This window comes from Artemia franciscana, chromosome 3 (assembly GCF_032884065.1).
Source record: "Artemia franciscana chromosome 3, ASM3288406v1, whole genome shotgun sequence".
NCBI lineage: Eukaryota > Metazoa > Arthropoda > Branchiopoda > Anostraca > Artemiidae > Artemia > Artemia franciscana.
Window position 1 is genome coordinate 16,461,639 of NC_088865.1, and position 22,524 is coordinate 16,484,162.

A 22,524-nucleotide genomic window follows, 5' to 3' on the forward strand; every position below is an offset into this window, starting at 1 on the left:
ACTTAATGCCAAAAATCGTTCCTGAGGCATTGCTGATATCACTTCTTGACAATCTGTACGCGCAATTAGTACTTATAGCCTTGGCTGCAGTAGCAGTAGTAATAGCACTAGCAGTAGTACTAATAGCATTAGTGGTAGTAGTAAGATGCAAATATTGCATTTTGGTTAGTTCCATCCCCTACAAAGAGCCCTGTAAGTTTCAACTTCACACACCAAGGCGCTCCTAAGATGTTGCTGATGTACCTTTTTGACGATCTACATGCAGACAATATGATTTAATTCAGCTCAACTTCCTATTTTAGTATATCCTGAAAATTTCACTTTTATACACGTAGCCATAGTTGTAATAGTAGTCACAGTAGTAATAGTAGGGTTACTAGTAGTGCTAGTTATAGGACTACTATTGGTATTAACAGTATTAAGACAATTGTTAGTAGCAGCACTAGTCCTAATGGGGTGGCTTTTCGTCAGTTGAACATCCCCATCATCAAGCCCAGGAAGTTTCAACTTCATACGATTAGCCATTGCCGTGATATTGCCGATATGCCCTATCAGCGTATGTTCACCCAAAGTAGCTTACTACTTATGAAGTGGTATAATTTAGTTCAAATTCCACTTCAACACTTCCTGAAATTTTCATCTAAATGCTATGTTCTACTGCCCTGCTGGCAGTGGAGAAAGACAAACAGAAAAAAGACGACACCTCAGTAGTCAGGGCTGCCCTTGCAAAACATGGGATTTTCCTTCTTGTTTAAGCCAGGTGACTTTGAGTTTCTTGAATAAAATTTTAATCCATCGTCATTCCAGTTTGCATTTATTGTTTCGTTTTGACGGGTTTTTTTCATGGGTTTCAGCCCATTTAAAAATGATCCGATAAATTTATTTTCGAATAAAAGTTTTTCTGCTAAGATGTAATCGAAATAATAGTTACCATTCCTAAATTAGCAACAATTGACAATTGTTTCGGTCTAACCAGATTTTTTACGTGTTTCTTTTTATTTTTGGTCACTTTGTGGGTCATTATTCTTAACTAGATTGCAGCAACTACTACAACTGTGATGGCAGCACGTCAAGCCAAACCATTTTGCATTCAAGGTATTGCTGCACAATCAAATGTTTTTTGGCTCGTTTGAAAATTACAACCTCTTCTTCTTAACTTTTCAACTTTTCAACGTGTAACTTTTTTCAAACATTTCGTTCCTATTTTATCAGCAAAGAGAAAAGAAACACTTAGGCATGATTTTCGTCAATTATTCAGTATAGTTTCATTAAACGATTATATCTTTAATGTTTACAATATATTTATAACTGTCAAATTTATTTCAAATTTTGTTAGTATACTTGATGTTACAATGGTTTTAACTTCATCTATAATTTTTATGTTACCCTGAAAAAACCATTGCGTCATAGTTTGTCGCATCATAATAATTTACGATATGGTGAGTTTTCCTTTTATAAAATTAATTTAAAAAATACAATTTAGACACACTTGATACATCTGCAGACCTTCTTTTGGTGGACCTGCCTGTTAAATACCTCGCTTTACGACTCGGTTCGACAGTTTATCGAAAGCCTAATGCAACAGAGGCCGTGGAAACAGCAGGTATTTGCAAATTACTTCTCAGTTTTCTTATATTTGGCATTAGGCAGTAATGACGTAAATCAACAAATTATGTTTACCTTTACCATTTGAACCACTTAGATTCTATATAGACAATTTTATCGGAGGAGGAGACAAGGTAACTTAGCCACAGCCAAGTGAAAGTCATTGGCATTACAATAGTGCTACCCAAGTAAAGATCGTTTTGGCTTCAATTTCTGTTTTTTTTTTGACATGACCATTTCAAATGGATGGAACCATTATAAAAAGTTCAGAGGGAGTTCATTTGAATGGAAACCAAAATAAGACATGTAGGCTATCATTTCAAAATTCCTTCTCTGGGATGTGATGCATTATTTGAGTGACTCTTCTGCCTGAAGTTGGTTTATACTTAAGGTAAAAAGAAAAGAATTGTATTGAAGCCACTTCGTTCTTTGCAACTACCTATACTAGTAACTATGTTAGTAAAGAGTACTGGCTTAAGCTCTTCATCCTTCTTTACCCTTATATGTGACTTAGCTAACAAAATGATCCTTCCTCTTACGTGTAATTAGACAAATTGACTTAATTTGTTGATTTATACTGTAAATGTTTTGTTAACATGCATTGATTTGAGAACCAAATGATGCAAGACCAGATGCTACTGCATCTTGAATATCAGATTTAATGTAAGTATTCACAGCAAAATCTATAGCTCCTTTTTAATATTTTCCATTAGGAGAAACGCTTTTCACATATCAACTTTTAAGAGATACCGAGGAAATATTTCACATATCATATCGCGCAAACCAACAAAGTCTATAAAGGAAGAGATTGGGTGATCCTTTAAGGTATTCTATACATATGTTGAAAAAAGAACCCGGAAACGGGTCACTCCTCCTTGGAAAGTTCCTTTTAAATAAAATACACCCTCCCGTAGAATTCCCTCCGGACAATTCTATCCTCGCTAAAAATTTCAAACCCCTTCGTAAAATTTCTTGCGGATGATTCTGTCCGGAAAAGTCTGCTTACCATACTTTCATTTGGTAAAGACTTTAATTTCTAATTATTTTTCCGATTACGCCGAAAATCCCCCCTCCGTGGAATTTTGTCTTGGAAATCCAAACTAGCTGAACATTTTCCCTAGAAAATTTCCCCGAAACATCTCAACATGCAAAATTGAGTTGGCAAAGAGAAAGTTGGGCAAATAAAAAGAATTGCTTATAGGAATTCTGTCAAAAACCCCTAGTGTAAAATTTCCCCCGGAAAGTTCACCTCAGATATTTCCCTCTACATAAAAGATTCTTCCCATGGAAATCCACACAAAGCACGAAATATCCCCTCAGAAAATGTCTGTATATTTCCTAATAACAAATAATATACGCGAGCAATGGGTAAATTTCATAACTTACAATCCTTTCCCCATGGGCTGGGGGGGGGGGGAGTCAAGCTAACTCAAAAGGCATAGCTATTGGATCTTTCAACTAAGCTGAACAAAATAGTTACCTCAAAATTTTGATAAGACGACTTTGGCAAGAAAGGGGTGCTAATTGCCCTCGAATCTTTTCGGCCACTTAAAAAGGATGCTAGAACTTTTCATTTCATTTCGAATGCACTCGCTGCCGATCATCTAGGACCATTAGCTCGATACGATCACCCCTGAAAACAAGAGCTAAGAGCTCATACGGCATTTGTGAAGAGGTCGGAAGAGCCAAGAGCCAAGAGCTCATATGGTATGAGCTCTGGCAAAATTCTAAGAATCAATAGATTGCTTTAAAAGGAAAATCAAAGGCTTAATGCTGGTCGGGATTTAAAATAAGAGCTCTGAGTCACGAGGTCCTTCAAAATATCAAAATTCATTAACTCAAGTTTTCATTAACTCAAGTTTCCATGATTATAGGTTCCCCCACCAACTCCCCACAATGTTACCGGATCCGGTCGGGACTTCAAATAAAAGCTCTGAGACACGATATCCTTCCAAACATAAAATTTTATCAAGTTTCGATCATCCCTTCGTAAGTTAAAAATACCTCTTTTTTTCTATTTTTTCCGATTTAACCATCCCCTTCTCCTTCCCAAGATGGTCGAATAGGCGAAAAGACAATTTCTAATTTAATGCGTTCTGGTTCCTGATACGCCTGCCAAATTTCATCGTCCTAGCTTACATGGAAGTGCCTAAAGTAGCGAAACCGGGACAGACAGACAGACAGACCGACCGACAGAATTTGCGATCGCTATATGTCACTTGGAAGATACCAAGTGCCATAAAAACAACAAGACGCATCCAATCTTGGTAAAAAATGCAAAATCCCCATTTTTGTATATAGGAGCTTCAAACTTCTACATTAGGGTTCTCTGATGCGTTGAATCTGATTGTGTTATTTTCAATACGATTCTTTGGCTTTTAGGGGATGTTTCCCCCTATCAGGCAATTTATCTCAGGGTCGTAGACTTTCATGGGTAACACTGCACATAACGAATCTTATATATTTGGAATCAGCACAACAATTCAATTCTTTTGGTGGATTTATTTATACAAAAATTCCGTTTTTAGAGTTTCGTTTAGTATTGACCCGAGTCACTCCTTGGGCTACTCACAGTTCGTTACCATGAACTGCTTGATACCTAACGTAACAGAATTAATTCCTTAGAAAGTAAGCCACTATCTCTTGAGGTTATTTATTTAAATATAGACCAAATCTAAACTACAGTTTTTATTCCCTTTCCGTGTGAAACAATAATCAGACGCAAATACTGGGAATAATTTCGTTCAACTTTTATGACTGTATCGTACAAAAGATTTGTGAAATCTGACTCAACTAACGAAACTCAAAGCTAACCTTTTACTCTAGAAAATTTACTCAAGAAAAGCAAACGAAATGATTGCGTAACCACTTTGACCTTGGACACCACTCATAGCAAGCGGCTTGGCAAGTGCATTAACTAAAGGGTTCATGCCTTATTAAAAACTCAATAAATTTTAAATCATGGCAATAAATAACTGAATCCTTCACAAGTTAATACGAACATTTCAATTTTTACTTTTTAATTGTAATTGATAGAGTCAAAGACATTCACTAGACTCAATCCTTTAGATATTAAACAAAAAAAACAAGTTTTTTTAAATAAAAGTAAGGAGCGACATTAAAACTTAAAACAAACAGAAATTACTCCGTATATGAAAGGGGCTTTTCGTCCTCAACGCCTCACTCTTTACGCTAAAGTTTGACTCTTTCTCTTAACTCGACTTCTTAAAAATTTTAAAAACCTTAGCGTAAAGAGCGAGGCGTTGAGGGCGAAAAGCCCCTTTCATATACGGAGTAATTTCTGTTCGTTTTAAGTTTTAATGTCGCTCCTTACTTTCATTTAAAAAATCTTGTTTTTTTTTGTTTAATTTCTGGACGTTTTTAAATTAATGCATTTTTTTTTATCTTGGCTCTCCGCGCATAAACAATTAAAACAAAATTTGCATATTAATTTTTTGTTGCTAAATGGGTTTTTCATAGTTATAATTGGAAGATTTTGAGAAAAAAGGAGCGAGGGAGGAGGCCTAGTTGCCCTCCAATTTTTTGATTACATAAAAAGGCAACTATAACTTTTAATTTTTTACTAACGTTTTCATAAGTAAAAAATATACGTAACTTAAGAATTAACTTACGTAGCGAACTTCTATATTCGTATGTTTCATTGCGTATATGAGGGGGCTCACCCCTCGTCGATACCTTGCTCTTTACACTAAAGTTTAAATTTTGTCCCAATTCCTTAAGAATGACCCCTGAGTCACAAAGGCCGTAGAATAAATAGTTGAAATTACTAAGAAAAATTTAGCGTAAAGAGCGAGGTATTACGAGGAGATAAACCCCTCATATGCGTAATAACTTCTGTTCGTTTTAAGTATTAATGCTGCTCCTCACTTTCAGTAGAAAAAAAATTTTCATATTTATTTTTTCATTGTTTTTTTTTAAATAATGCTAGAAAATCCTGCGCCCCCTCCATTGAAAGTCTCTTCCCCCATGAGAAGTTTCTCCATGGAAAGATCCTCCCACGTGACCCCCCCCCTCAACTTTCCCCCCAAACCAAAAAAATCTTCCCGAAAACGTCTGTACACTTCCCAGTAACCATTACTATATGTAAACACAGGTCAAAGTTTGTAACTTGCCCCAAAGACATAGTTATTAGGTTTTTCGACTATGGTGAATAAACTGGCTATCTCAGAATTTTGATCAGGTGACTTTGGGGAAAAAATGAGCCTGGGAGGGGGCTTAGGTGCCCTCCAATTTTTTTGGTCACTTAAAAAGGTCACTAGAACTTTTAATTTCCGCTAGAAAGAGCCCTTTCACGACATTTTAGGACCACTGAGTCGATACGATCATCCCTGGGGAAAAGAAAAACCAAAAAAAACAAAACAAAAAACAAATAAACACGCATCCGTGATTTGTCTTCTGGCAAAAAATGCGAAATTACACATTTTTGTCGATAAGGGCTTGAAACTTCTACAATAAGGTTCTCTGATACGCTGAATCTTATGGTGTGATTTTCGTTAGATCGTATGACTTTTAGGGGGTATTTCCCCTATTTTCTAAAATGAGGCAAATTTTCTCAGGCTCGTAACTTTTGACGTATTTCGTTTTTTTTAAACCATTTTTTAGAGTTTTGGTTACTACTGAGCCGGGTCGCTCCTTACTAAGGTTCGTTACCACGAACTGTTTCATACATGTAGCCTTAGTTTTCTTTTTATTTAATCTCTGTTCAGATATTATTATTTGACAGTTTGCCAAATAAGTAAAAATTGACTTTGTGGGTTACATTTGTCATTTACCATGAGTTATTTTATTTTAATTTTTTTGCTTCAAGACCACTGAGATCTGTAATCTGTCTTCTGTAATCTGTATATGTTACCTTCGAGATTATTTTTTCAGAATGTATAATCCGTTGAAAAAAATAGTGAACTTGGTCATATTGGCTTCTGCAAGGCCTGTTTATCTGTTACCTAGATATAAAATCTAAGATATTATTTCTATCAAACAGTTCATTGTAATGAACTGTAAGTAAGTAGCGACCCGGCTCAGTAGTAATCAAAACTCTAAAATATAGAATACTAGCTGTTGGGGTGGCGCGAAGCGCCACCCCAACAGCTAGTTGGTGGGGGCGCTTCGCGCCCCCCAGGCCCCCGCGTGCGCGTAAGTCGTTACCCGCCATATCAGTTACGCGCCATTGTAGTTGTGTCCCTGTGTCCCACCTGTGAATATAGATAGATATATATATATGTTTTTAACTACGTAAAACTTGCGAATATACAACATTCTTTGCTGTCCCATTGTCTGTACATATAAATAGATTGTCAGGTTTACCGCCTCTTGAACATGCAACATATAATTGTCCATGGGAAAAACAATCCGTATTCAGATCTGTACCTCATTATTCTAATGATTGCCCTTGAGCTTTGTTGATGGTGATTGCTAATCAAACATTCCCTGTGTCCCCATCGTCATTTATATATCCCCCCTGTGCCCCCGGCGTTCCCGTTGTAGTTGTGTCCCTGTGTCCCAGTCGTCATTTATAGTCGACAAACATGACGTCAGTCGACACACAAACATGACGTCAGTCGACACACACGTCCCAGTCGTCATTTGTGTCCCGGTGTCCCAGTCTGTAATTTCTGTTTGAGTGTCCCGGTCGTCATTTATATTCCCTGTGTCCCGGTCTGTATATACATTCGTTTTTGAATTGGTATATGATGAAATAAATTTTTTGTTTTTTTCCTTCTGTTCTTTTTAGTTTTTTTTTTTTTGGTTTTTACCTTTTTTTTTAGCTTTTTTAGTTTTTTTTTCTTTTTTCTTTTTAGTTTTTTTGTAGTTTTTACCTTTTTTATTTTTTTTTCATTTTTTTAGTTTTCTTTTTCTCCTTTATTTTTCAGTTTTTTTCCTTTTTTTCTTTTTTTTCTTTTTCAGTTTTTAGTTTTTTTAGTTTTTTTTATTAGTTTTTAGTTTTGTTTTTCTTTTTAGTTTTTTTTGTAGTTTATACCTTTCATTTAGTTTTTTTTTAGTTTTTTTCTTTTTTAGTTTTTAGTTTTTTACCTTTGTTTAGTTTTTTTTAGTTTTTTAGCTTTTTTAGTTTTTTTAGGAAATAAATTTTTTGTTTTTTTCCTTTTTTTATTTTTAGTTTTTTTTTTGGTTTTTACCTTTTTTTGTAGTTTTTACCTTTTTTAGTTTTTTTCTTCTTTTGTATTAATGCTAAAGCCAAGGTTCGAACCTGGAACCACTCGGACCTAGAACCTGGAACATAACGCTGTACCAACTCAGCTACTTCGGCTTGAATACATTCGTTTTTGAATTGGTATATGATGAAATAATTCAGAAGTCATACGCGGACAGACGGACAGATACACAAACAAACAACTTATTTTTATATATATAGATTGGTATCAATAGACATATTAAAAAAATCACATTTTATTCGGATATCAAATTTACCAGTTTTTTCAAGTTTAGTCTTACCCATCAAAAGTTACGAGCCTGAGAAAACTTGCCTCGTTTTCTAAAAAAGGGGAAAACACCCCTTAAAAGTCATAAAATCTCAATGAAAATCATATCATCAGATTCAGCTTATCAGAAAACCCTATTGTAAAACTTTCAAACTCCTATCTGCAAAAATGTGAAATTCTGTATTTTTTCACCAGAAGAAAGATCTTGGATGCGTGTTTTTTTCCCAAGAGTGATCCTATCGATCCAGTTGGCCTAGAATATTGCAAGAGGGCCTGTTCAAGCGAAAATTGAACGTTCTATGTGCTTTTTGAGTGACCAAAAAATGGAAGGAATCTAGGCCCCCCCCAAGCTCATTTTTTTCCAAAATCACCCGATCAAAATTTTGAGATGGCCATTTTGTTGAACATAGTCGAAAAGTCGAATAACTATGTCTTTAAGAATTGCTTAATCACCCACCCACCCCCCCAATTCCCGGAAGAAGGGCTGCAAGTTGTGAACTTTGCCCATCGATTACATATAGTGTAAGGTACTGCGGACTACACAGTCGTTTTCAGAGAGATTTTTTCTGGTGGGTGAGGGGTCGGGGAGAGGGTGTTAAAGAGGAGGATCCTTCCATGGAGGAACTTTTCATACGAAAAGAGAATTATCCATGAAAGTGGCGCGGGTTTTCCCGGTGTTATTTAAAAAAGATCACAAATTAAACAAAAAAACGAGTTTAAGTAAGAAGCAACATTAAAAATTAGAAAGAACAGATATTATTATGTATATGGAGGGGATGAACCCCTTGTCAATATATCACTCTTTGCGCTAAAGTTTGTTTTAGTACTTTCTAAAGAGCTATTTATTCAAATTAAACGGCCTTTCTGATTCAAGGGTCAATCTTAAAGAATTGAAACAAAATTTGAAGTTTAGCGTAAGCAGTGAGATATTGACGGGGCGAACTCCCTCACATAAGTAATAATTACTGTTCGTTTTAAGTTTTAATGTTGTTACTTACTTTCGCTTCAAAAGGCCTGTTTTTTTGTTTTCTTATTTTTTTAATTTTTTTTATTTGATCGCTTCAGAGTCTATAATCTGACAACTTGACAATTGAAAAGATTCAAGAATTTTAATCCCCCTCCTTTGAGAAGGGATATCTGGATATGTCAATTTCTTAAATCCAAGGTTTTAATCTTTATTATTATTTGATTTAGAAAGTCAATTTCAAACTCTTGCGTCTTTGAGTATTAGGAACTTCATCATCTTTGCGCATCCTTTGTCAGTGTGTCCAATTTTGCGAGCCGTAGAAAATCTGGGCATGTTCACCCGCCGATTTTCATGGGCTATCTTTTCAAAGGTAAGCTTTCTTATTAAAAGTACAAAATTTTTCATTTCTCTTATTTCTCTTTCTATCTCTCTTTACTTCTCTTTATCTCTTTTTTCTCTATCTTTTTCGCTGTAATTGATAAATGAATTTACTAAACATAATCTCGTTAAACCGAGCATTTTTGCACATAATTTGAACTGAACAGAAAAAGGCACAAATTCTAGATACGTGATTGACATAACTGGAACGAATCCGCTCTCTTTGGGGGAATTTGGGGGAGGTTTAATTCTGAAAAATTAGAAAAAATGAGGTATTTTTAACTTACGAAGAAGTGATCAGATCTTAATGAAACTTCAAATTTAGAAAGATCTCATAACTCAGATCTCTTATTTTAAATTCTGAACGGATCCAGCGTCATTAGGAGTTGGGGGGGCTGGAAATCTTGTAAAACGCTTAGAGTAGAGAGATCAGGATGAAGCTTGGTGGGAAGAATATCCACAAGTCCTACATACGTGATTGACACAACCGGACTGAATCTGCTCTCTTTGGGGGAGTTGGGAGGGGGTGTTAATTCGGAAAAGTTAGAAAAATTGAGGTATTTTAACTTAAGAACAGCTGGCCAGAGCTTAATGAAATTTAATATTTAGAAGGAATTCATGTCTCAGAGCTCTTATTTTAAATCCCGACGGGATCTGGTAACATTGGGGAGAGTTGGAGGAAAAAGTGGGAAATCTTGGAAAACACTTAAAGCGGAGAGATTGGGATGAAACTTGGTGGGTAGAACAAGCAAATGTCGTAGATACGAGATTGACGTAACTTGACTGGATCCGCTTTTTTGGGAGAGTTAGGGAGGGTCTAGTGCTTTGGCGAGTTCGGTGCTTCTGGACGTGTTAGGACGATAAAAATTGGTACGCGTGTCAGGGACCTGCACAAATTGACTTGATAAAGTTGTTTTCCCTGATTCGACCATATGGATGGCAGAAGGGAGAGGAAAAATAGAAAGAATGAGGTATTTTTAATTTACAAATGGGTGATAGGATCTTAATGAATTTTGATATTTAGAACGACCTCCTGTCTCAGAGCTTTTATTTTAAATCCCGACCGGCATTAAGCCTCTGATTTTCTTTTTTAATCGATCTATTGATTCTTAGAATTTTGCTAGAGCTCATGTCATTCGAGCTCTTAGCTCGTGGCTCTTACAACCTCGTCACAAGGGCCATATGAGCCCTTAGCTCTTGTTATTTTTATCAGTTCTATTTCTGTACTGAAGACGATCAAGCAGAGGCCTTTACTGAAACATTTGCATAATCTTTCGATTTATTTCACTGGTCGTTTATTGTCATCGTTATCTTTCTGTCTTTTCGATTTTATGCTTTATGATTGATGTCATTTGCGTGAAATACGAACCCTTAGACGTGCGTTTGAACGAGTATGCCAATGTAATAGCGGAAAGAGTGAAAGAGAGGCTTTGGAGCCAAGACATTCTAATATGGTATGAGAAAATAGTTTAGACCAGTCACTAGAGTCATGGGTACATATCATAGATTTGTTAAGAAAGAGAACTATTTTATGGGAAGAGTGGTGGGAGATGAGATCGGTTGTTTGGTGAGTGTAATAGGGGATGTATCAAATATGTTGACCTGTGCTTACTAAATGTAAACGAGTATGAATTATAATGTACTTTTTGTTGCGAAATCGTGAATGATTTCAACCGAAACCCAGCAATATCAAAAACGAAATAGCTATAATGATCACTATTTCTGTAGGAAAATAATCCCCAATAAGCAAGCCTTATCTTTGCTCTATGCATCTTCAATAAACCTCTTGGTATTTGATATCACATTTAGATAAAGCGGGGGATATGGACATTCCCTTTAAGTAAAAAGTGTGGTCTAGACATTAACTCTTTCAAAGGCTCCTACGGCTTAAAATATTCATAAAAGTTGTGGTAAATTCTGAAAAATTCCAGGTTCGACAGTTACCAAATTGCAAGGTTGAGGAGGCTCAATTCTTATATGCTGGAGCTGATTTGAAAAAAACACTCCTCACCGATGACAAACAACTCGGCTTATCAGACACAATGAATCCGGTGGACATCGCTTTCTGGAACCAGGCTGCCAATAGTGTTGTTGATGTATTCCGGTATGGTTTTAAATTTGCTTAAACTATAATGAATATTCGACTCTAACTCAAGTTTGTGATATAAATATCCTAGGTTTGACTTGCTCTCCAAGTAACATTGGAAAAAACTCCCTCGGATTTGGTTTTGTTTTGGTTCGAAGATTTATCAGAAAATTTTCTGACTAGTTGTTGGGCCCCTAGCTTTAATTATCAGATACATTGTGACTTATTTTGTCTGTCTAAACTCGTTGTTGGTTCCCTCACCCTAATTTGGTTAAAAGTATTTTTTGTTCTTCATTAAGCCCATCTAAGCTCGTTTTTCTTTTTGGCTTTGTTTCCGTGATAATATTTTACATCTCGAAGGAAAAAGCTATTAAGACAAGCCAATGAATGCCATTGGTTCATCTGTAAATCATAACGGTTGCAATACAGCATTACCAGATGTATTTAAGCTTCTATCGAAAATTCAATGAGTTTCGTAGCTAAAATCTTAGTCCGAACTGCCGTGATTGGCCGGAATGTCAAAAGGAAGCCGCCTTGAAGAGATACAGGGCCTTTTGTTTTTTCTTTGTTTTATACTTTGAATGTATTTCATATTTGTATTGCAGTAGAGGTAATATACAGTAGTGAAAAGTACTATGCTCTCCTTTGAAAATTTTTGACACATATCTAAACCCATATAAGCTTCATGACCCCGCTTTCGCGCAAGCACAATGACAAATATTTTCGATGGAAAACCAAGTAGCAACTGAATCTATTGCTCTGACGGTCCGGACAATTTCTGAATTACGCGCAATGAAACATGTGTCATGTTTGGGGAAACACTTCGCTACTTGTATATACCTCTTATGTGATGTATATTTACAAGAAGACAAACAGTAAGTTTCTTACACTTTATACTGCCTGCATTTACCTTGACCTCATGGTTTTTATACAATATTTTGCTTCATGAGAAATTGTCTCCTATTTTTGCGAGGTTTTCCTATGTCATAAAATAGTCCCAAGATTTTTTTAGTATGGATAATGTTACTAGTTCTGTTATACCTTAGGGACATCCCCCCCTTTCGAGCCTTGTACCGATTGCGGTGGCCTGAAGTAAGCACTGAGTAGAGAAGTCACAAGAATATTTCCAAAGACAAGATTTTCTTCTCCTTTAGGAAGGCTTCCAGAGGCTATAAGAATACAATCATACTAGTCGTAATTTTAATTGTTTGTTTTACTTAGGGAGTGGAGTGAAAGCCTCTGTGCCACTTTGGCTCCATTATACGTCTCCAATACTAGTTATAAGGCTCTTACCTATCTCAGGAACATAATGTCAACAATTTTGTGCACCAGGCTAGACTACGATGACTTATAAACAACGTTTTAGATTGGGCATTTTCCCGAGAAATTGCTGAAGCCCAAGCTTGGGACACAATTTTATGAAGAAGGAATATCCTTGAATGTGTAACTCTCAGGCGACTTAATGCTTTAATGGTTTGTAGGAGTATTATTAGAAGTTATTGTTAGAAAATTGGTTTTACTATCATTTACTGGTCTTAAATATAGCTACAGTAAAGGATTTAATCAGTCACTTAGCTTTGGGTCCCTTCATCTTGAAAGTTTTTTTTTGGCTTTGTCCATTTTAGTGTTTCTCTATCTATTTTTGTTAGATCAACAAAAGCTAAGGGATCTACTAAGCTTCCGTGGAATTCAAATGTATGTTCAACTGGGAACTTTTCAGCTGCACCAGCAGAGGCTAAAAAGATGCTGGATGAGTTTTCTGAGAAAATGGCCAAGGACAAATCCTTCGAAAGGTCAAATGATTCGGACCATCTATTTCAGGTATTTGAGTATTCAGTTAAACTGGATTTGGGGCTTGCCATACATTGATTTTTTGTTAAGAATTAGAATATGGGTGAAGTATCTACTAAATCTTTCGCCTTTTTCACAGAACTGACGGATACTTTATTTGCATGCGTTGTTGAGGATTGATGGATTATTTGAGATTATTTTTTTCTTACGAAGCAGAATACACTATATTTGGTGTATCTGTATGGATTTTTTTGGTGGGGGTATGATAGGATTAAAGTTATTAATTAAAGTTATCAACACAATTAATTAATGAACGTACCGCCTTTATGTCGACGACTGCATAGAGATGCATATTTATCTCATAAGAAAAATGGCAAATGGCTGTCATAAAGCAAAACAGAGGCCGGTACTTACTAAAGAAATGAGACTTTATGCATGATATAGGTGGCCAAAATAATTTGTTCGACAATTTCTATACGTTTTTCACGTACACCTCACACCCTCTCTAAGATTCTCTGAAAGACCGTCTCCTGGTATAACACTTTAAAACGTAATGTTTTCTTGGCTGTTTGTCTCTAATTTAAAATAAAGCTAATATTGAATGAAGGATATAAATTAATCAAAGTTCTATAAAATTGAGCGACTCTTTTATTCTTTAGTAGGGGCTTTAGTTCACGAAAAATATGGTAAGGGCATGTATTTTTCAAAGCCTAAGGTTGTCATTATTGTAGGTTTTTTTAGTTTGTTTCCAATGAAAATAACAAAAAAGATATACTTTCAACACGCCCGTAAAATATAGGCCCCAACTTTCAATGAAAATACCACTTTTTTTCAAAATTAAAGAAAGGCGGGGTAATTTAGGTGGTCATTGACCCCTGCCTCCCTAAAAAAAAGGATCCATACTGGCTTGTTGGGTACTGTCAAATTATTGACTGGGCTATTTTGCTGCTCAAATTTTCTCCAACATAGGGAAAGGACAACCTTGCAGACAGAATAGAGTTGGAGCCAATCTTAATCACCCAATGGCATTTTCGTAACTAATGATAAATAATAGCACATGAAAAACGATAAAAAGCAGCGAAAGGCAAAGAAAAAATAGAAGGATGTGCATAGAAATTAAACAGAGGTCATCACTCGCACAACAAGTTCAATTCTGCAAAGAGTTATCTTAAACAGATTAAATATAAAAAAAAAAGGTTTTTTTTAAATGAAAGTAAGGAGCAACATTAAAACTGTTAAAAGATAGGAGCTTGAAACTTCTACAATAGGGTTCTCTGATACGCTGAATCTGATGGTGTGATTTTCATTAAGATTCTATGACTTTTACTGGGTGTTTCCCCCTATTTTCTAAAATGAGGCAAATTTTCTCAGGCTCGTAACTTTTGATGGGTATAACTGATCTTGATGAAACTTATATATTTAAAATCAGTATTAAAGTTCGATTCTTTTGATGTAACTATTGGTATCAAAATTCTATTTTTTAAAGTTTCGTTTATTATTGAGCCGGGTCGCTCCTTACTACAGTTCGTTACCACGAACTGTTTGATACAAGATGACATAGAAAAAACATTACAAAAAGGGAGCAGGCGAACACCTATCAGGCATTTGATAATAATAATGGCAACACATTTATAGTAAATAAGTCTATATGATCAGACAAGCAAATCTTTGCGCATTGAAGTGATGGTAAACACCTGGAAACAAACCTTAGGGAAGTCCTACCGGTGATACAAGAGAATACAACAAGGAGCTCAAGAAAACAAATTTGATTCTTAGTAAATTATAAATTAATGTGTCTATGGCCAGTTGGTGTCCCCCCCCCGCCCAAGCACTTGACTTGACCTCTCTAGTTTGACACGTTTTTAGATAAATTCTATCTCCACCTGAATTTATTATGTTAAATCTATTGTTTTTCTAAGTCCCTGCTACAAATACCATGGTTTATATATGCGGGTCTTGGTCAAAAGGCATTTCTATGCTAAAACCTAGAGATTAAGCCTCTAACAAGTAGGCTGTTTACCACATATGCAATATCTGACAGCAGGTGACAGTTATCAAGTGACAGCAGGTGACAGTTATCAAGTTTTAAGTTATTTTTATATTTCCTTTGTTTTTTTAAGGTCGGAATGAGCATGATTTTGGAGAGATACAACATTTCTGATGGCAAAATAAACAAAGAAGAAGTGGGGAAATGGTCAAACAATGAATGGGTAGCAGAAAATGAAACAAACTTAACGGTTTATGGAGCAGCTCTCATTTATCGTGTGGTAGTTGTTGAGGTAAGCTGGATATTTATTCTTTCTTTAGCCTGTCAGCATAGAATTGTGAAGATTAACGGCCTGCAGTTTCTGGATTTAAGTCTCACTGGTTGCAGTTTTATTTGAATGCGAACAATTTGGTATGGATGGTAGGTGAGGCTCAGAAGTGGTAGTTGCCTCAGAAGTCCTCAGAGCTCTCTCCCTTGGGCCCAGAAGTATGTGTCCCATAAGTTTAAAGCATATTAGAGGTCAGGGAAGGAAATGTTATGTCATTCTCATGTCTTATTGCTTAGGGTCTGCACGATTTAAGGCTTGCGCCGAAGGGAAAGAAAACTTTGAAGGACCACATATTTCACTTTTTGCCTGAAATCTTATAAGTTAGATCATTACACTTTTCATTCAAGGAAGGTCCAAGATGCCTGATTCTTCAATTTAAAGTTGGAAGTGAAAGAGGAGGGGGGCTTAATTAGGTCCTGCCCCACTTTGATTCTACACTAATATTTCAGTTGAAGAAAATGTCTTGCATGATTCTGTTCCAACAAAAGCAAGAAGTGCCTACCATTCTGTTAAACAACTTGCATTGTAAGGGGCTAGGGGGAGAGTATTGAATAATCAGAAGGCCCAATCTTTGCTTTCATCAATACGCATTGATAATCCCCATATCATATCACTTTAAACATGATGCGAGGTGCCAACTTTCTGCTTAAAGTTGGTAAGTAGAAGGGAGCTTGTTGGAGGGGTTATGATCCAATATTATGCCTCAGTTAATACATATTATGAATCTTTTCTTGAAACAGGGTCTAACATAATATGTTTCTGCTATAAAGTTGGAGGTGGAGGGGATTTTGGTAAAAATCTTTGTACGATTCTGGTTGAAAAAAAGGCGTAATGTGCCCAAGTTTATTCTAAGAATCCAAAAGTTGATCCGGTGAGCGTTATTTGATTTTCTTGACTTCAATTTGGTAGTGGAGTCTTGATAGCTTTAAAAGGTGCCATAGCCGCTATTCGTTGCTTCTTAAATGGTTTAAGTCTATGAAGAAGTTTAACGGGATTCACTCAAGATGCAGGTGTTTGTTACATAATAGGAGTTGCGTGACTTGTCCATTGAGGATGACACAGTCTCGCATGACTTGTTAGGGATCAGGGCCCACCAGTCAAGTGGAGAAGCCTCGATTGTAACTTGGGATGGCGCATACGTGGGTGCTTCGTAATAGTTTAAGAGATATTTTCCTCCAAGGCGGTTTTTCCTTCAAAACTTTTTTTCCAGGCGTTTTGTTCTTTCAAAGCGTTTCTTAAAAGACATTTTCGTCGATATTTCCTTTTCCTTCAAGATATTTTTTGTTTGAAACATTAAGACCGAGATTTTTTTTTTTATGAAGGTATTTTTTTCTTCGTGGAGTTTTTTTTCGAGATTTCATTTTCTTCAATTTTTTCTTAAAGATTTTTTTCTTCGAGATAATTTCTTCATGATTTTTCCCTCAAGGAACCTTTAAATCCATCATCAAAGATTTTTGTCTGCTGTAGGAATCGAACCCAAGACCAGAGATTTTCCCTATGGAACGGTGCCTTAAGCACCTGGAAGAGTAACTTCATTTATAATGTTAAGTTCCAGGAAATAAATTCTATGAGATAAAATGTCTCCCCGCTCGGAGAATTATTTGTAAAGTTTCTGAGTCGACAAGCTATGGATTGCTGTTTTGCATCAATTGTTCCTGAGCGTACTAGACTCCAACAATGTTATTAATTTATTAAGCACCCTGGCTGTTACATGGCCTTTATTTTTTGATGTCAGCTAGACAGGTTAAGTTGGGTATTGAATCAGTGAGATGAAACATGATAAAAGATGAACACTTTGATGGAAGATGAAACATGATAAAAGATGAACACTTTTGTTGCTCATACAAGTTTTGGTAATAGACAAATTCACAAACATTACTGAAACACATTATTCTTAATGCACCGAGGCTTATATTATACAGGCCGAAAAGAGATATTTTCTAGAAAGAACTAGAAAATCGTTCAATCGAGGTTTGTCTGCATAAATGTTGAGAAATTTGCCATAAGTATATCCACGAATTCATAAATATAATACTGCATGAAAAATGTTACTTTTAATCAATAAATCTTGTACTCGCTTTCAAATTTGGTCTGAAAACCTTTGTAATCCAACGAGAACAAGTATAAACCATATAATGCATTAAACATTTTCTTGAATATACCTTTTCCTTATTCTGTTCATCCAGTGGTTTCAAAATTTTTCTCTGTAAAACTAAAGCCTTCAAAAAATAAAGAAAACGCCTTCTAAAAACAGAGTAACCCCTTCCTTGCATTTTAGATCTTGCTCTTAAGTTTTAACACTGCTCTTTACCTTTAGCAAACATTTTATCTAGTACATTTTATCTATTACATTAATTTTTTATTTCCTCATCATTAAAAAGGACGTAGAATTTAAAATATTTTCTTGGATAAGCTTTCTCCTTATTTCAAGTGATTTTGTAGAAATTGGCTGCTTGATGGCAAACTTTGGCACCTGTCGTCATGATTTAAGCCTTTTCTGACATTTGAATATCCTGATAGATATGTTTTATTTGAACAATAGGAACATACCACTTTATCATTAGATAGTAAATGGCAATTCCCATCCAGTGACACTCTCTGGATTACCTTTGGCACCTTATAGCACACACTGTCATTCTTAATGCATTTTTTAGACATTATCTTGATAAAAATTATGCTTTAAATCCATACATTTTTTTTCACAAACCAGAGACATTTACCGTAAGTATACCAGCGACACCAAAATATATTACTGCATGGAATTCACAAATTTTTATCAATAAATCCAGATTCAAGGTGGTGTAGGGGGTGAGTTATTAAAGGTAAATTCAAGGTAACACGTGACATTCAACTTAATTCCCTATTTTGTTCATTTTTTGTTGGTAGAATTTTCTGGTAATTTGCAAAATGTTTCATACTATGGCTGGCAAATGAAACCATCTGGCACATATTATCATTCCTAAGCCATTTTTAAGATATTTTCCTAACAAATATAATACATTAAATCTATTTTTTTTGTAAGCCAAAGGAATTTGCAGTAAGTATACCCACGATATCAAAAATATAAAACCGTATGAAAAAAGTAGCTTTTAATCGATGAATCTAGATCCGTTGGAGAGAGGGGGTAAGTTATTAGAGGTATATTCAAGGGGACACAAGAAATGAGACTTCATTTGATATTTTGTTCATTTATTGTTGGTATTATTTTCTGCTAATAACAAACCTGTGCCACTCTATGATTTACCCCGTGGTACCGTCTGGGACCCCTCATCAGTCTTAAAGCATTTTCAGACATTTTCTTGATTAAAATAGTGTTTAAACTCAATTGATTTATGGAAGTGTCGATTTGCATATCATCTTCAGTTTTGAAGCATAGCATCTTCAATTTTGAAGGAAATCCAATGTGAAAATCTTTTAATTGTCTTACATTCTCTTTTCCAACTCAATTTTGCATGTGAATATGTTTCAGAGGAAATAACTGGCTTATTTTCTACGAGTTTTGATATTCAGAAAAAAATTTACCGAAGGGTTATTTCTGAGGCGATCAAGAGATCGATTAAAGATTAAAGTCTTTTTCAAATTAAAGTATGCTGTGGATGATTTTTCAGGCTGAATCGTGCGTCTGGAGAAAAATTGACGGGGAGTGGGTGCACTTTAAGTTGGATTCAGTTTTCACGGAGGAGTTTCCCGTGACGGGGGGGGGGGTAAATTTCATGGAAGATGAGCCAGATTTACGTGCATTACTTGAAAAACAAACAAAAATTAAATGAGAAGAAAAACAAGTTTTTTTAACTGAAGATAAGGAGTAGGCCTGACATTAGAACTCAAAACAAACGAAAAATATTCCATATATGAAGAGTTGCCCCTCCTCAATACCTTGCTATTTACGCCATTTAATTAAATAGAAAACTTTTTACTTTAAACTTTTTTTAAGTGCTAATAGCTTTAGCGTAAAGAGCAAAGTTTTAAGGAGGTGGCAACCCTTCATACACAGAATAATGTATGTTTGTTTTCAGTTTTAATGTTGCTCTTACTTTCAGTTACAAAAACTTGTGTTTTTTATTTAATTCCAAACAGAAAAGGCTATTGAATAGTTGACAGTAGTATTTTCGAATACGCGAAAAGCTGCTCCTTTTTTGGATCTCTAAAATTGTTCTGTTTAGATTACAAAGAAACTATTTTGGCAATGGGTCCAGGGAGCCGCCGCTAACCTTAAGCACTTTTATATTTAAGTTTTGGACTGCCCGCAGCTTGCTTGAGTCAAGCTTTCTTTTCGAAAGCAGAAAAACTGCTCAACAAAATGAAAGCTTGGCAAAACCCCTTAAGATAGCCCCCTTTGAATGCTCATTTTTATATCAATAGATACATTATAAGAATCATATTATTATGCTGAATCTAAATATATAAGATTCATTAAGTTTAGTTCTACCCATCAAAAGTTAGAAGCCCGAGAAAATTTGTTCGATTTTTGAAATATAAAAAAAAAACACCTCTTAAGAGTCAAGGAATTTTGATAAGAACCGCACCATCAGATTCAGCGTGCCTGAAAACCTTTTTGAAGAAGTTTCAAGCTCCTTTATACGAAAGTGTGGAATTTTTTAATTTTGGCAGAATTTGTTTTTTTCCTCATGATTGTATTGAGATAATGGTCCTAGAAGATTGGGAGAGGGCCTGTTCAAACGGAAATTAAAGTTTCTAGTAGTCTATTTAAATGAGAAAAAGATTGGAAGGCAACTGGCCCTCCATCTCACGCCAATGTATTTCCCGGAGTTATCTGATCAAAATTTTGACATGACGATTTTCTTCAGTATAGTTTGAAGATCTAATACAGTACAAATGCCTGTAAGCCATGGAAATTGCCCCTTGTTTACATATAGTATTTATTATTGGGAAGTTTACAGACATTTTGGTGGGGGGGGGGGGGATTTGTTGTATTTTGTAAGATCCGAAAAAGGAGCAGCTTCTCGCGTATCTAAAAATACTGCTCAACAAAATATGATTTTCCCCAACCACGCATAGCACTTCTGACCGAAGTCAGAAAATCGTTAGATCGAAACCTGCGCTATGCGGACCATTCGTCAGCATGCAACAAAAATGATTTTAAAAATTTTGACTTGACAACTACTGTTTTACTGCCATCTATTTCCATATAATGTTTTATGGAAAAGTACGCAAGATACCCTTTTCTGATCACCCTTTTAATTATTGTTAATTTTGTACATTGTGTTCTAGCAAGCTCCGTTTGTGGTGAAAATAGAGAGTCCCAACGGAACAGATACTTTTGAAGGATATTGCATTGATTTGCTAAAAGAACTACAGGAGCGTCTTGGTAAGATAGTTTACATATAACCTTCTTGCACAAAAATTATCTTCCTTTAAATTATAAAGATAAAAAACAACAAGAAACAGTGATGATAACCCAAGTGACTTAATTTGATTTTCAAATTTCTGTGACAATATCTGACCTCTGAACACTGACAATAAATTTCCTTTATTGAATATCTTTTAGGAGGTGGAATACTTTGTAGGATATCATTTAGGAGGTAAGATAATTGACATTTAAATAAAAACAAGCAATAAAAAGTAGTTTTCCATAAAATATTCTTATTCGATAACTCTATCATTTGACATAAAATCCAAATGCCCACTTAGTACAATTCCTCTCGGATAGCAGAATTATCGAGCAGCAGACAACATTAATATGGATTTATTTCGTTTTCCCCGCTCTGTGGTAATATTAGACCTCACGCAACTCAATTTCATTCAAATTTAGACAATGTAATCAACTTCAGTACTATATATAGCTAACGCTGTTTAATTTTTATTCTACTGAATAAAAGGCTTGACTAAAGGGGATAGGGTGAAAAGATACAGCGACGTCCCCTGAAAGATCAAAACGCACAAAAAAAGTCCGAGCTCTATACTTCTATTTCTTCTATTTCATTCTATTTCTATTTCATATTCTTACTTCTATTTCATGAGCGAAAAAAAAATTCAAACTCTACAATAAATTATGTTGTAGCCAATATTGGCGTCCACGCAGTTTTAACCCCTCATAATTCTTCTTGAACCTACACAATACAGTCAGCTTCAACACCCAATTTATCGTAAACCCATTTTTCTTTTTTTTTCTTTTTATTGGAGACAAAATTTATTAGGAGGGATTCCAAGAGATGGGAGACGGGGCAGTTGTCTCAGTCTTAGAAGACTGAAATTATGCAAAGATAAAAGGCTGAATTCCATAATACTTAGACAATAAGGCACCCTAATACAGCCCATTAGTGCACAGTGTTTGCCAATATTTTATCCCCCCCCCAAAAAAAAAATTATATGCACTTTTCCCCGAAATTTCTTTCTAAGAAATTTCTTGTAAGAAAAAAAAATTTTTTTTTTAATTTATGTTTTTCTTTTGAGCTCAAGCTTAATACTTTTTCTTCTACTATGCATTAATTTAGCTTTTCCCTACATTTTCAGAAGGAATGTTGGAAATTTCTCATGAAATCAAAAGTTTTTTGCTACAATTTTCTCGTTTTCTTAAAACTTCGTCCTGTCTCAGAAACGAGCTGAAATTATGCAGTTGGATTTGTACAGAAACTTCTAAAATTGTATCGACAAAAGAAAATCAGCTGAAATTATAATTGGATAATGGAAACCATCCCTCTTTTAAAATCTTACACACTTTTTTGTGTTTTACGTATTTCAACAACTAAATTATATTTTAGCAGCAAAATTAGAAACTTGGTGGAAAAGGTAGAGAAAATCTAAATTTACGCTTTTTCTGTGGAAAGCTCCTTTTTTTTGTATTTTCTTAGGTTTTGAATATGAAGTGTACGAGTCTCCTGACGGTCTATACGGCTCTCTTGCTGAAAACGGGTCTTGGAGTGGAATGATAAAGGAAGTTATGGAAAAGGTTTGTACCAAACA

The 22,524-nt window shown here is 35.3% G+C and overlaps 1 protein-coding gene across 3 annotated transcripts in view; it reads left to right on the forward strand.

Annotated features, from left to right (window-relative positions):
* Positions 1 to 22,524, forward strand: part of LOC136024946 (ionotropic receptor 25a-like) — a 126,914-nt gene that overhangs the window by 31,846 nt on the left and 72,544 nt on the right. For all 3 annotated transcript variants that reach the window (XR_010616981.1, XM_065700538.1, XM_065700539.1), the window contains 7 exons: positions 1,484 to 1,603; positions 9,258 to 9,400; positions 11,340 to 11,512; positions 13,144 to 13,315; positions 15,406 to 15,564; positions 20,833 to 20,929; positions 22,413 to 22,510. Coding sequence is in view for 2 of the 3 variants with exons in the window: in XM_065700538.1 (XP_065556610.1) it covers positions 1,484 to 1,603; positions 9,258 to 9,400; positions 11,340 to 11,512; positions 13,144 to 13,315; positions 15,406 to 15,564; positions 20,833 to 20,929; positions 22,413 to 22,510 (962 nt within the window). In the remaining variant the exon portion in view is untranslated. The remainder of the gene's footprint in view (positions 1 to 1,483; positions 1,604 to 9,257; positions 9,401 to 11,339; positions 11,513 to 13,143; positions 13,316 to 15,405; positions 15,565 to 20,832; positions 20,930 to 22,412; positions 22,511 to 22,524) is intronic.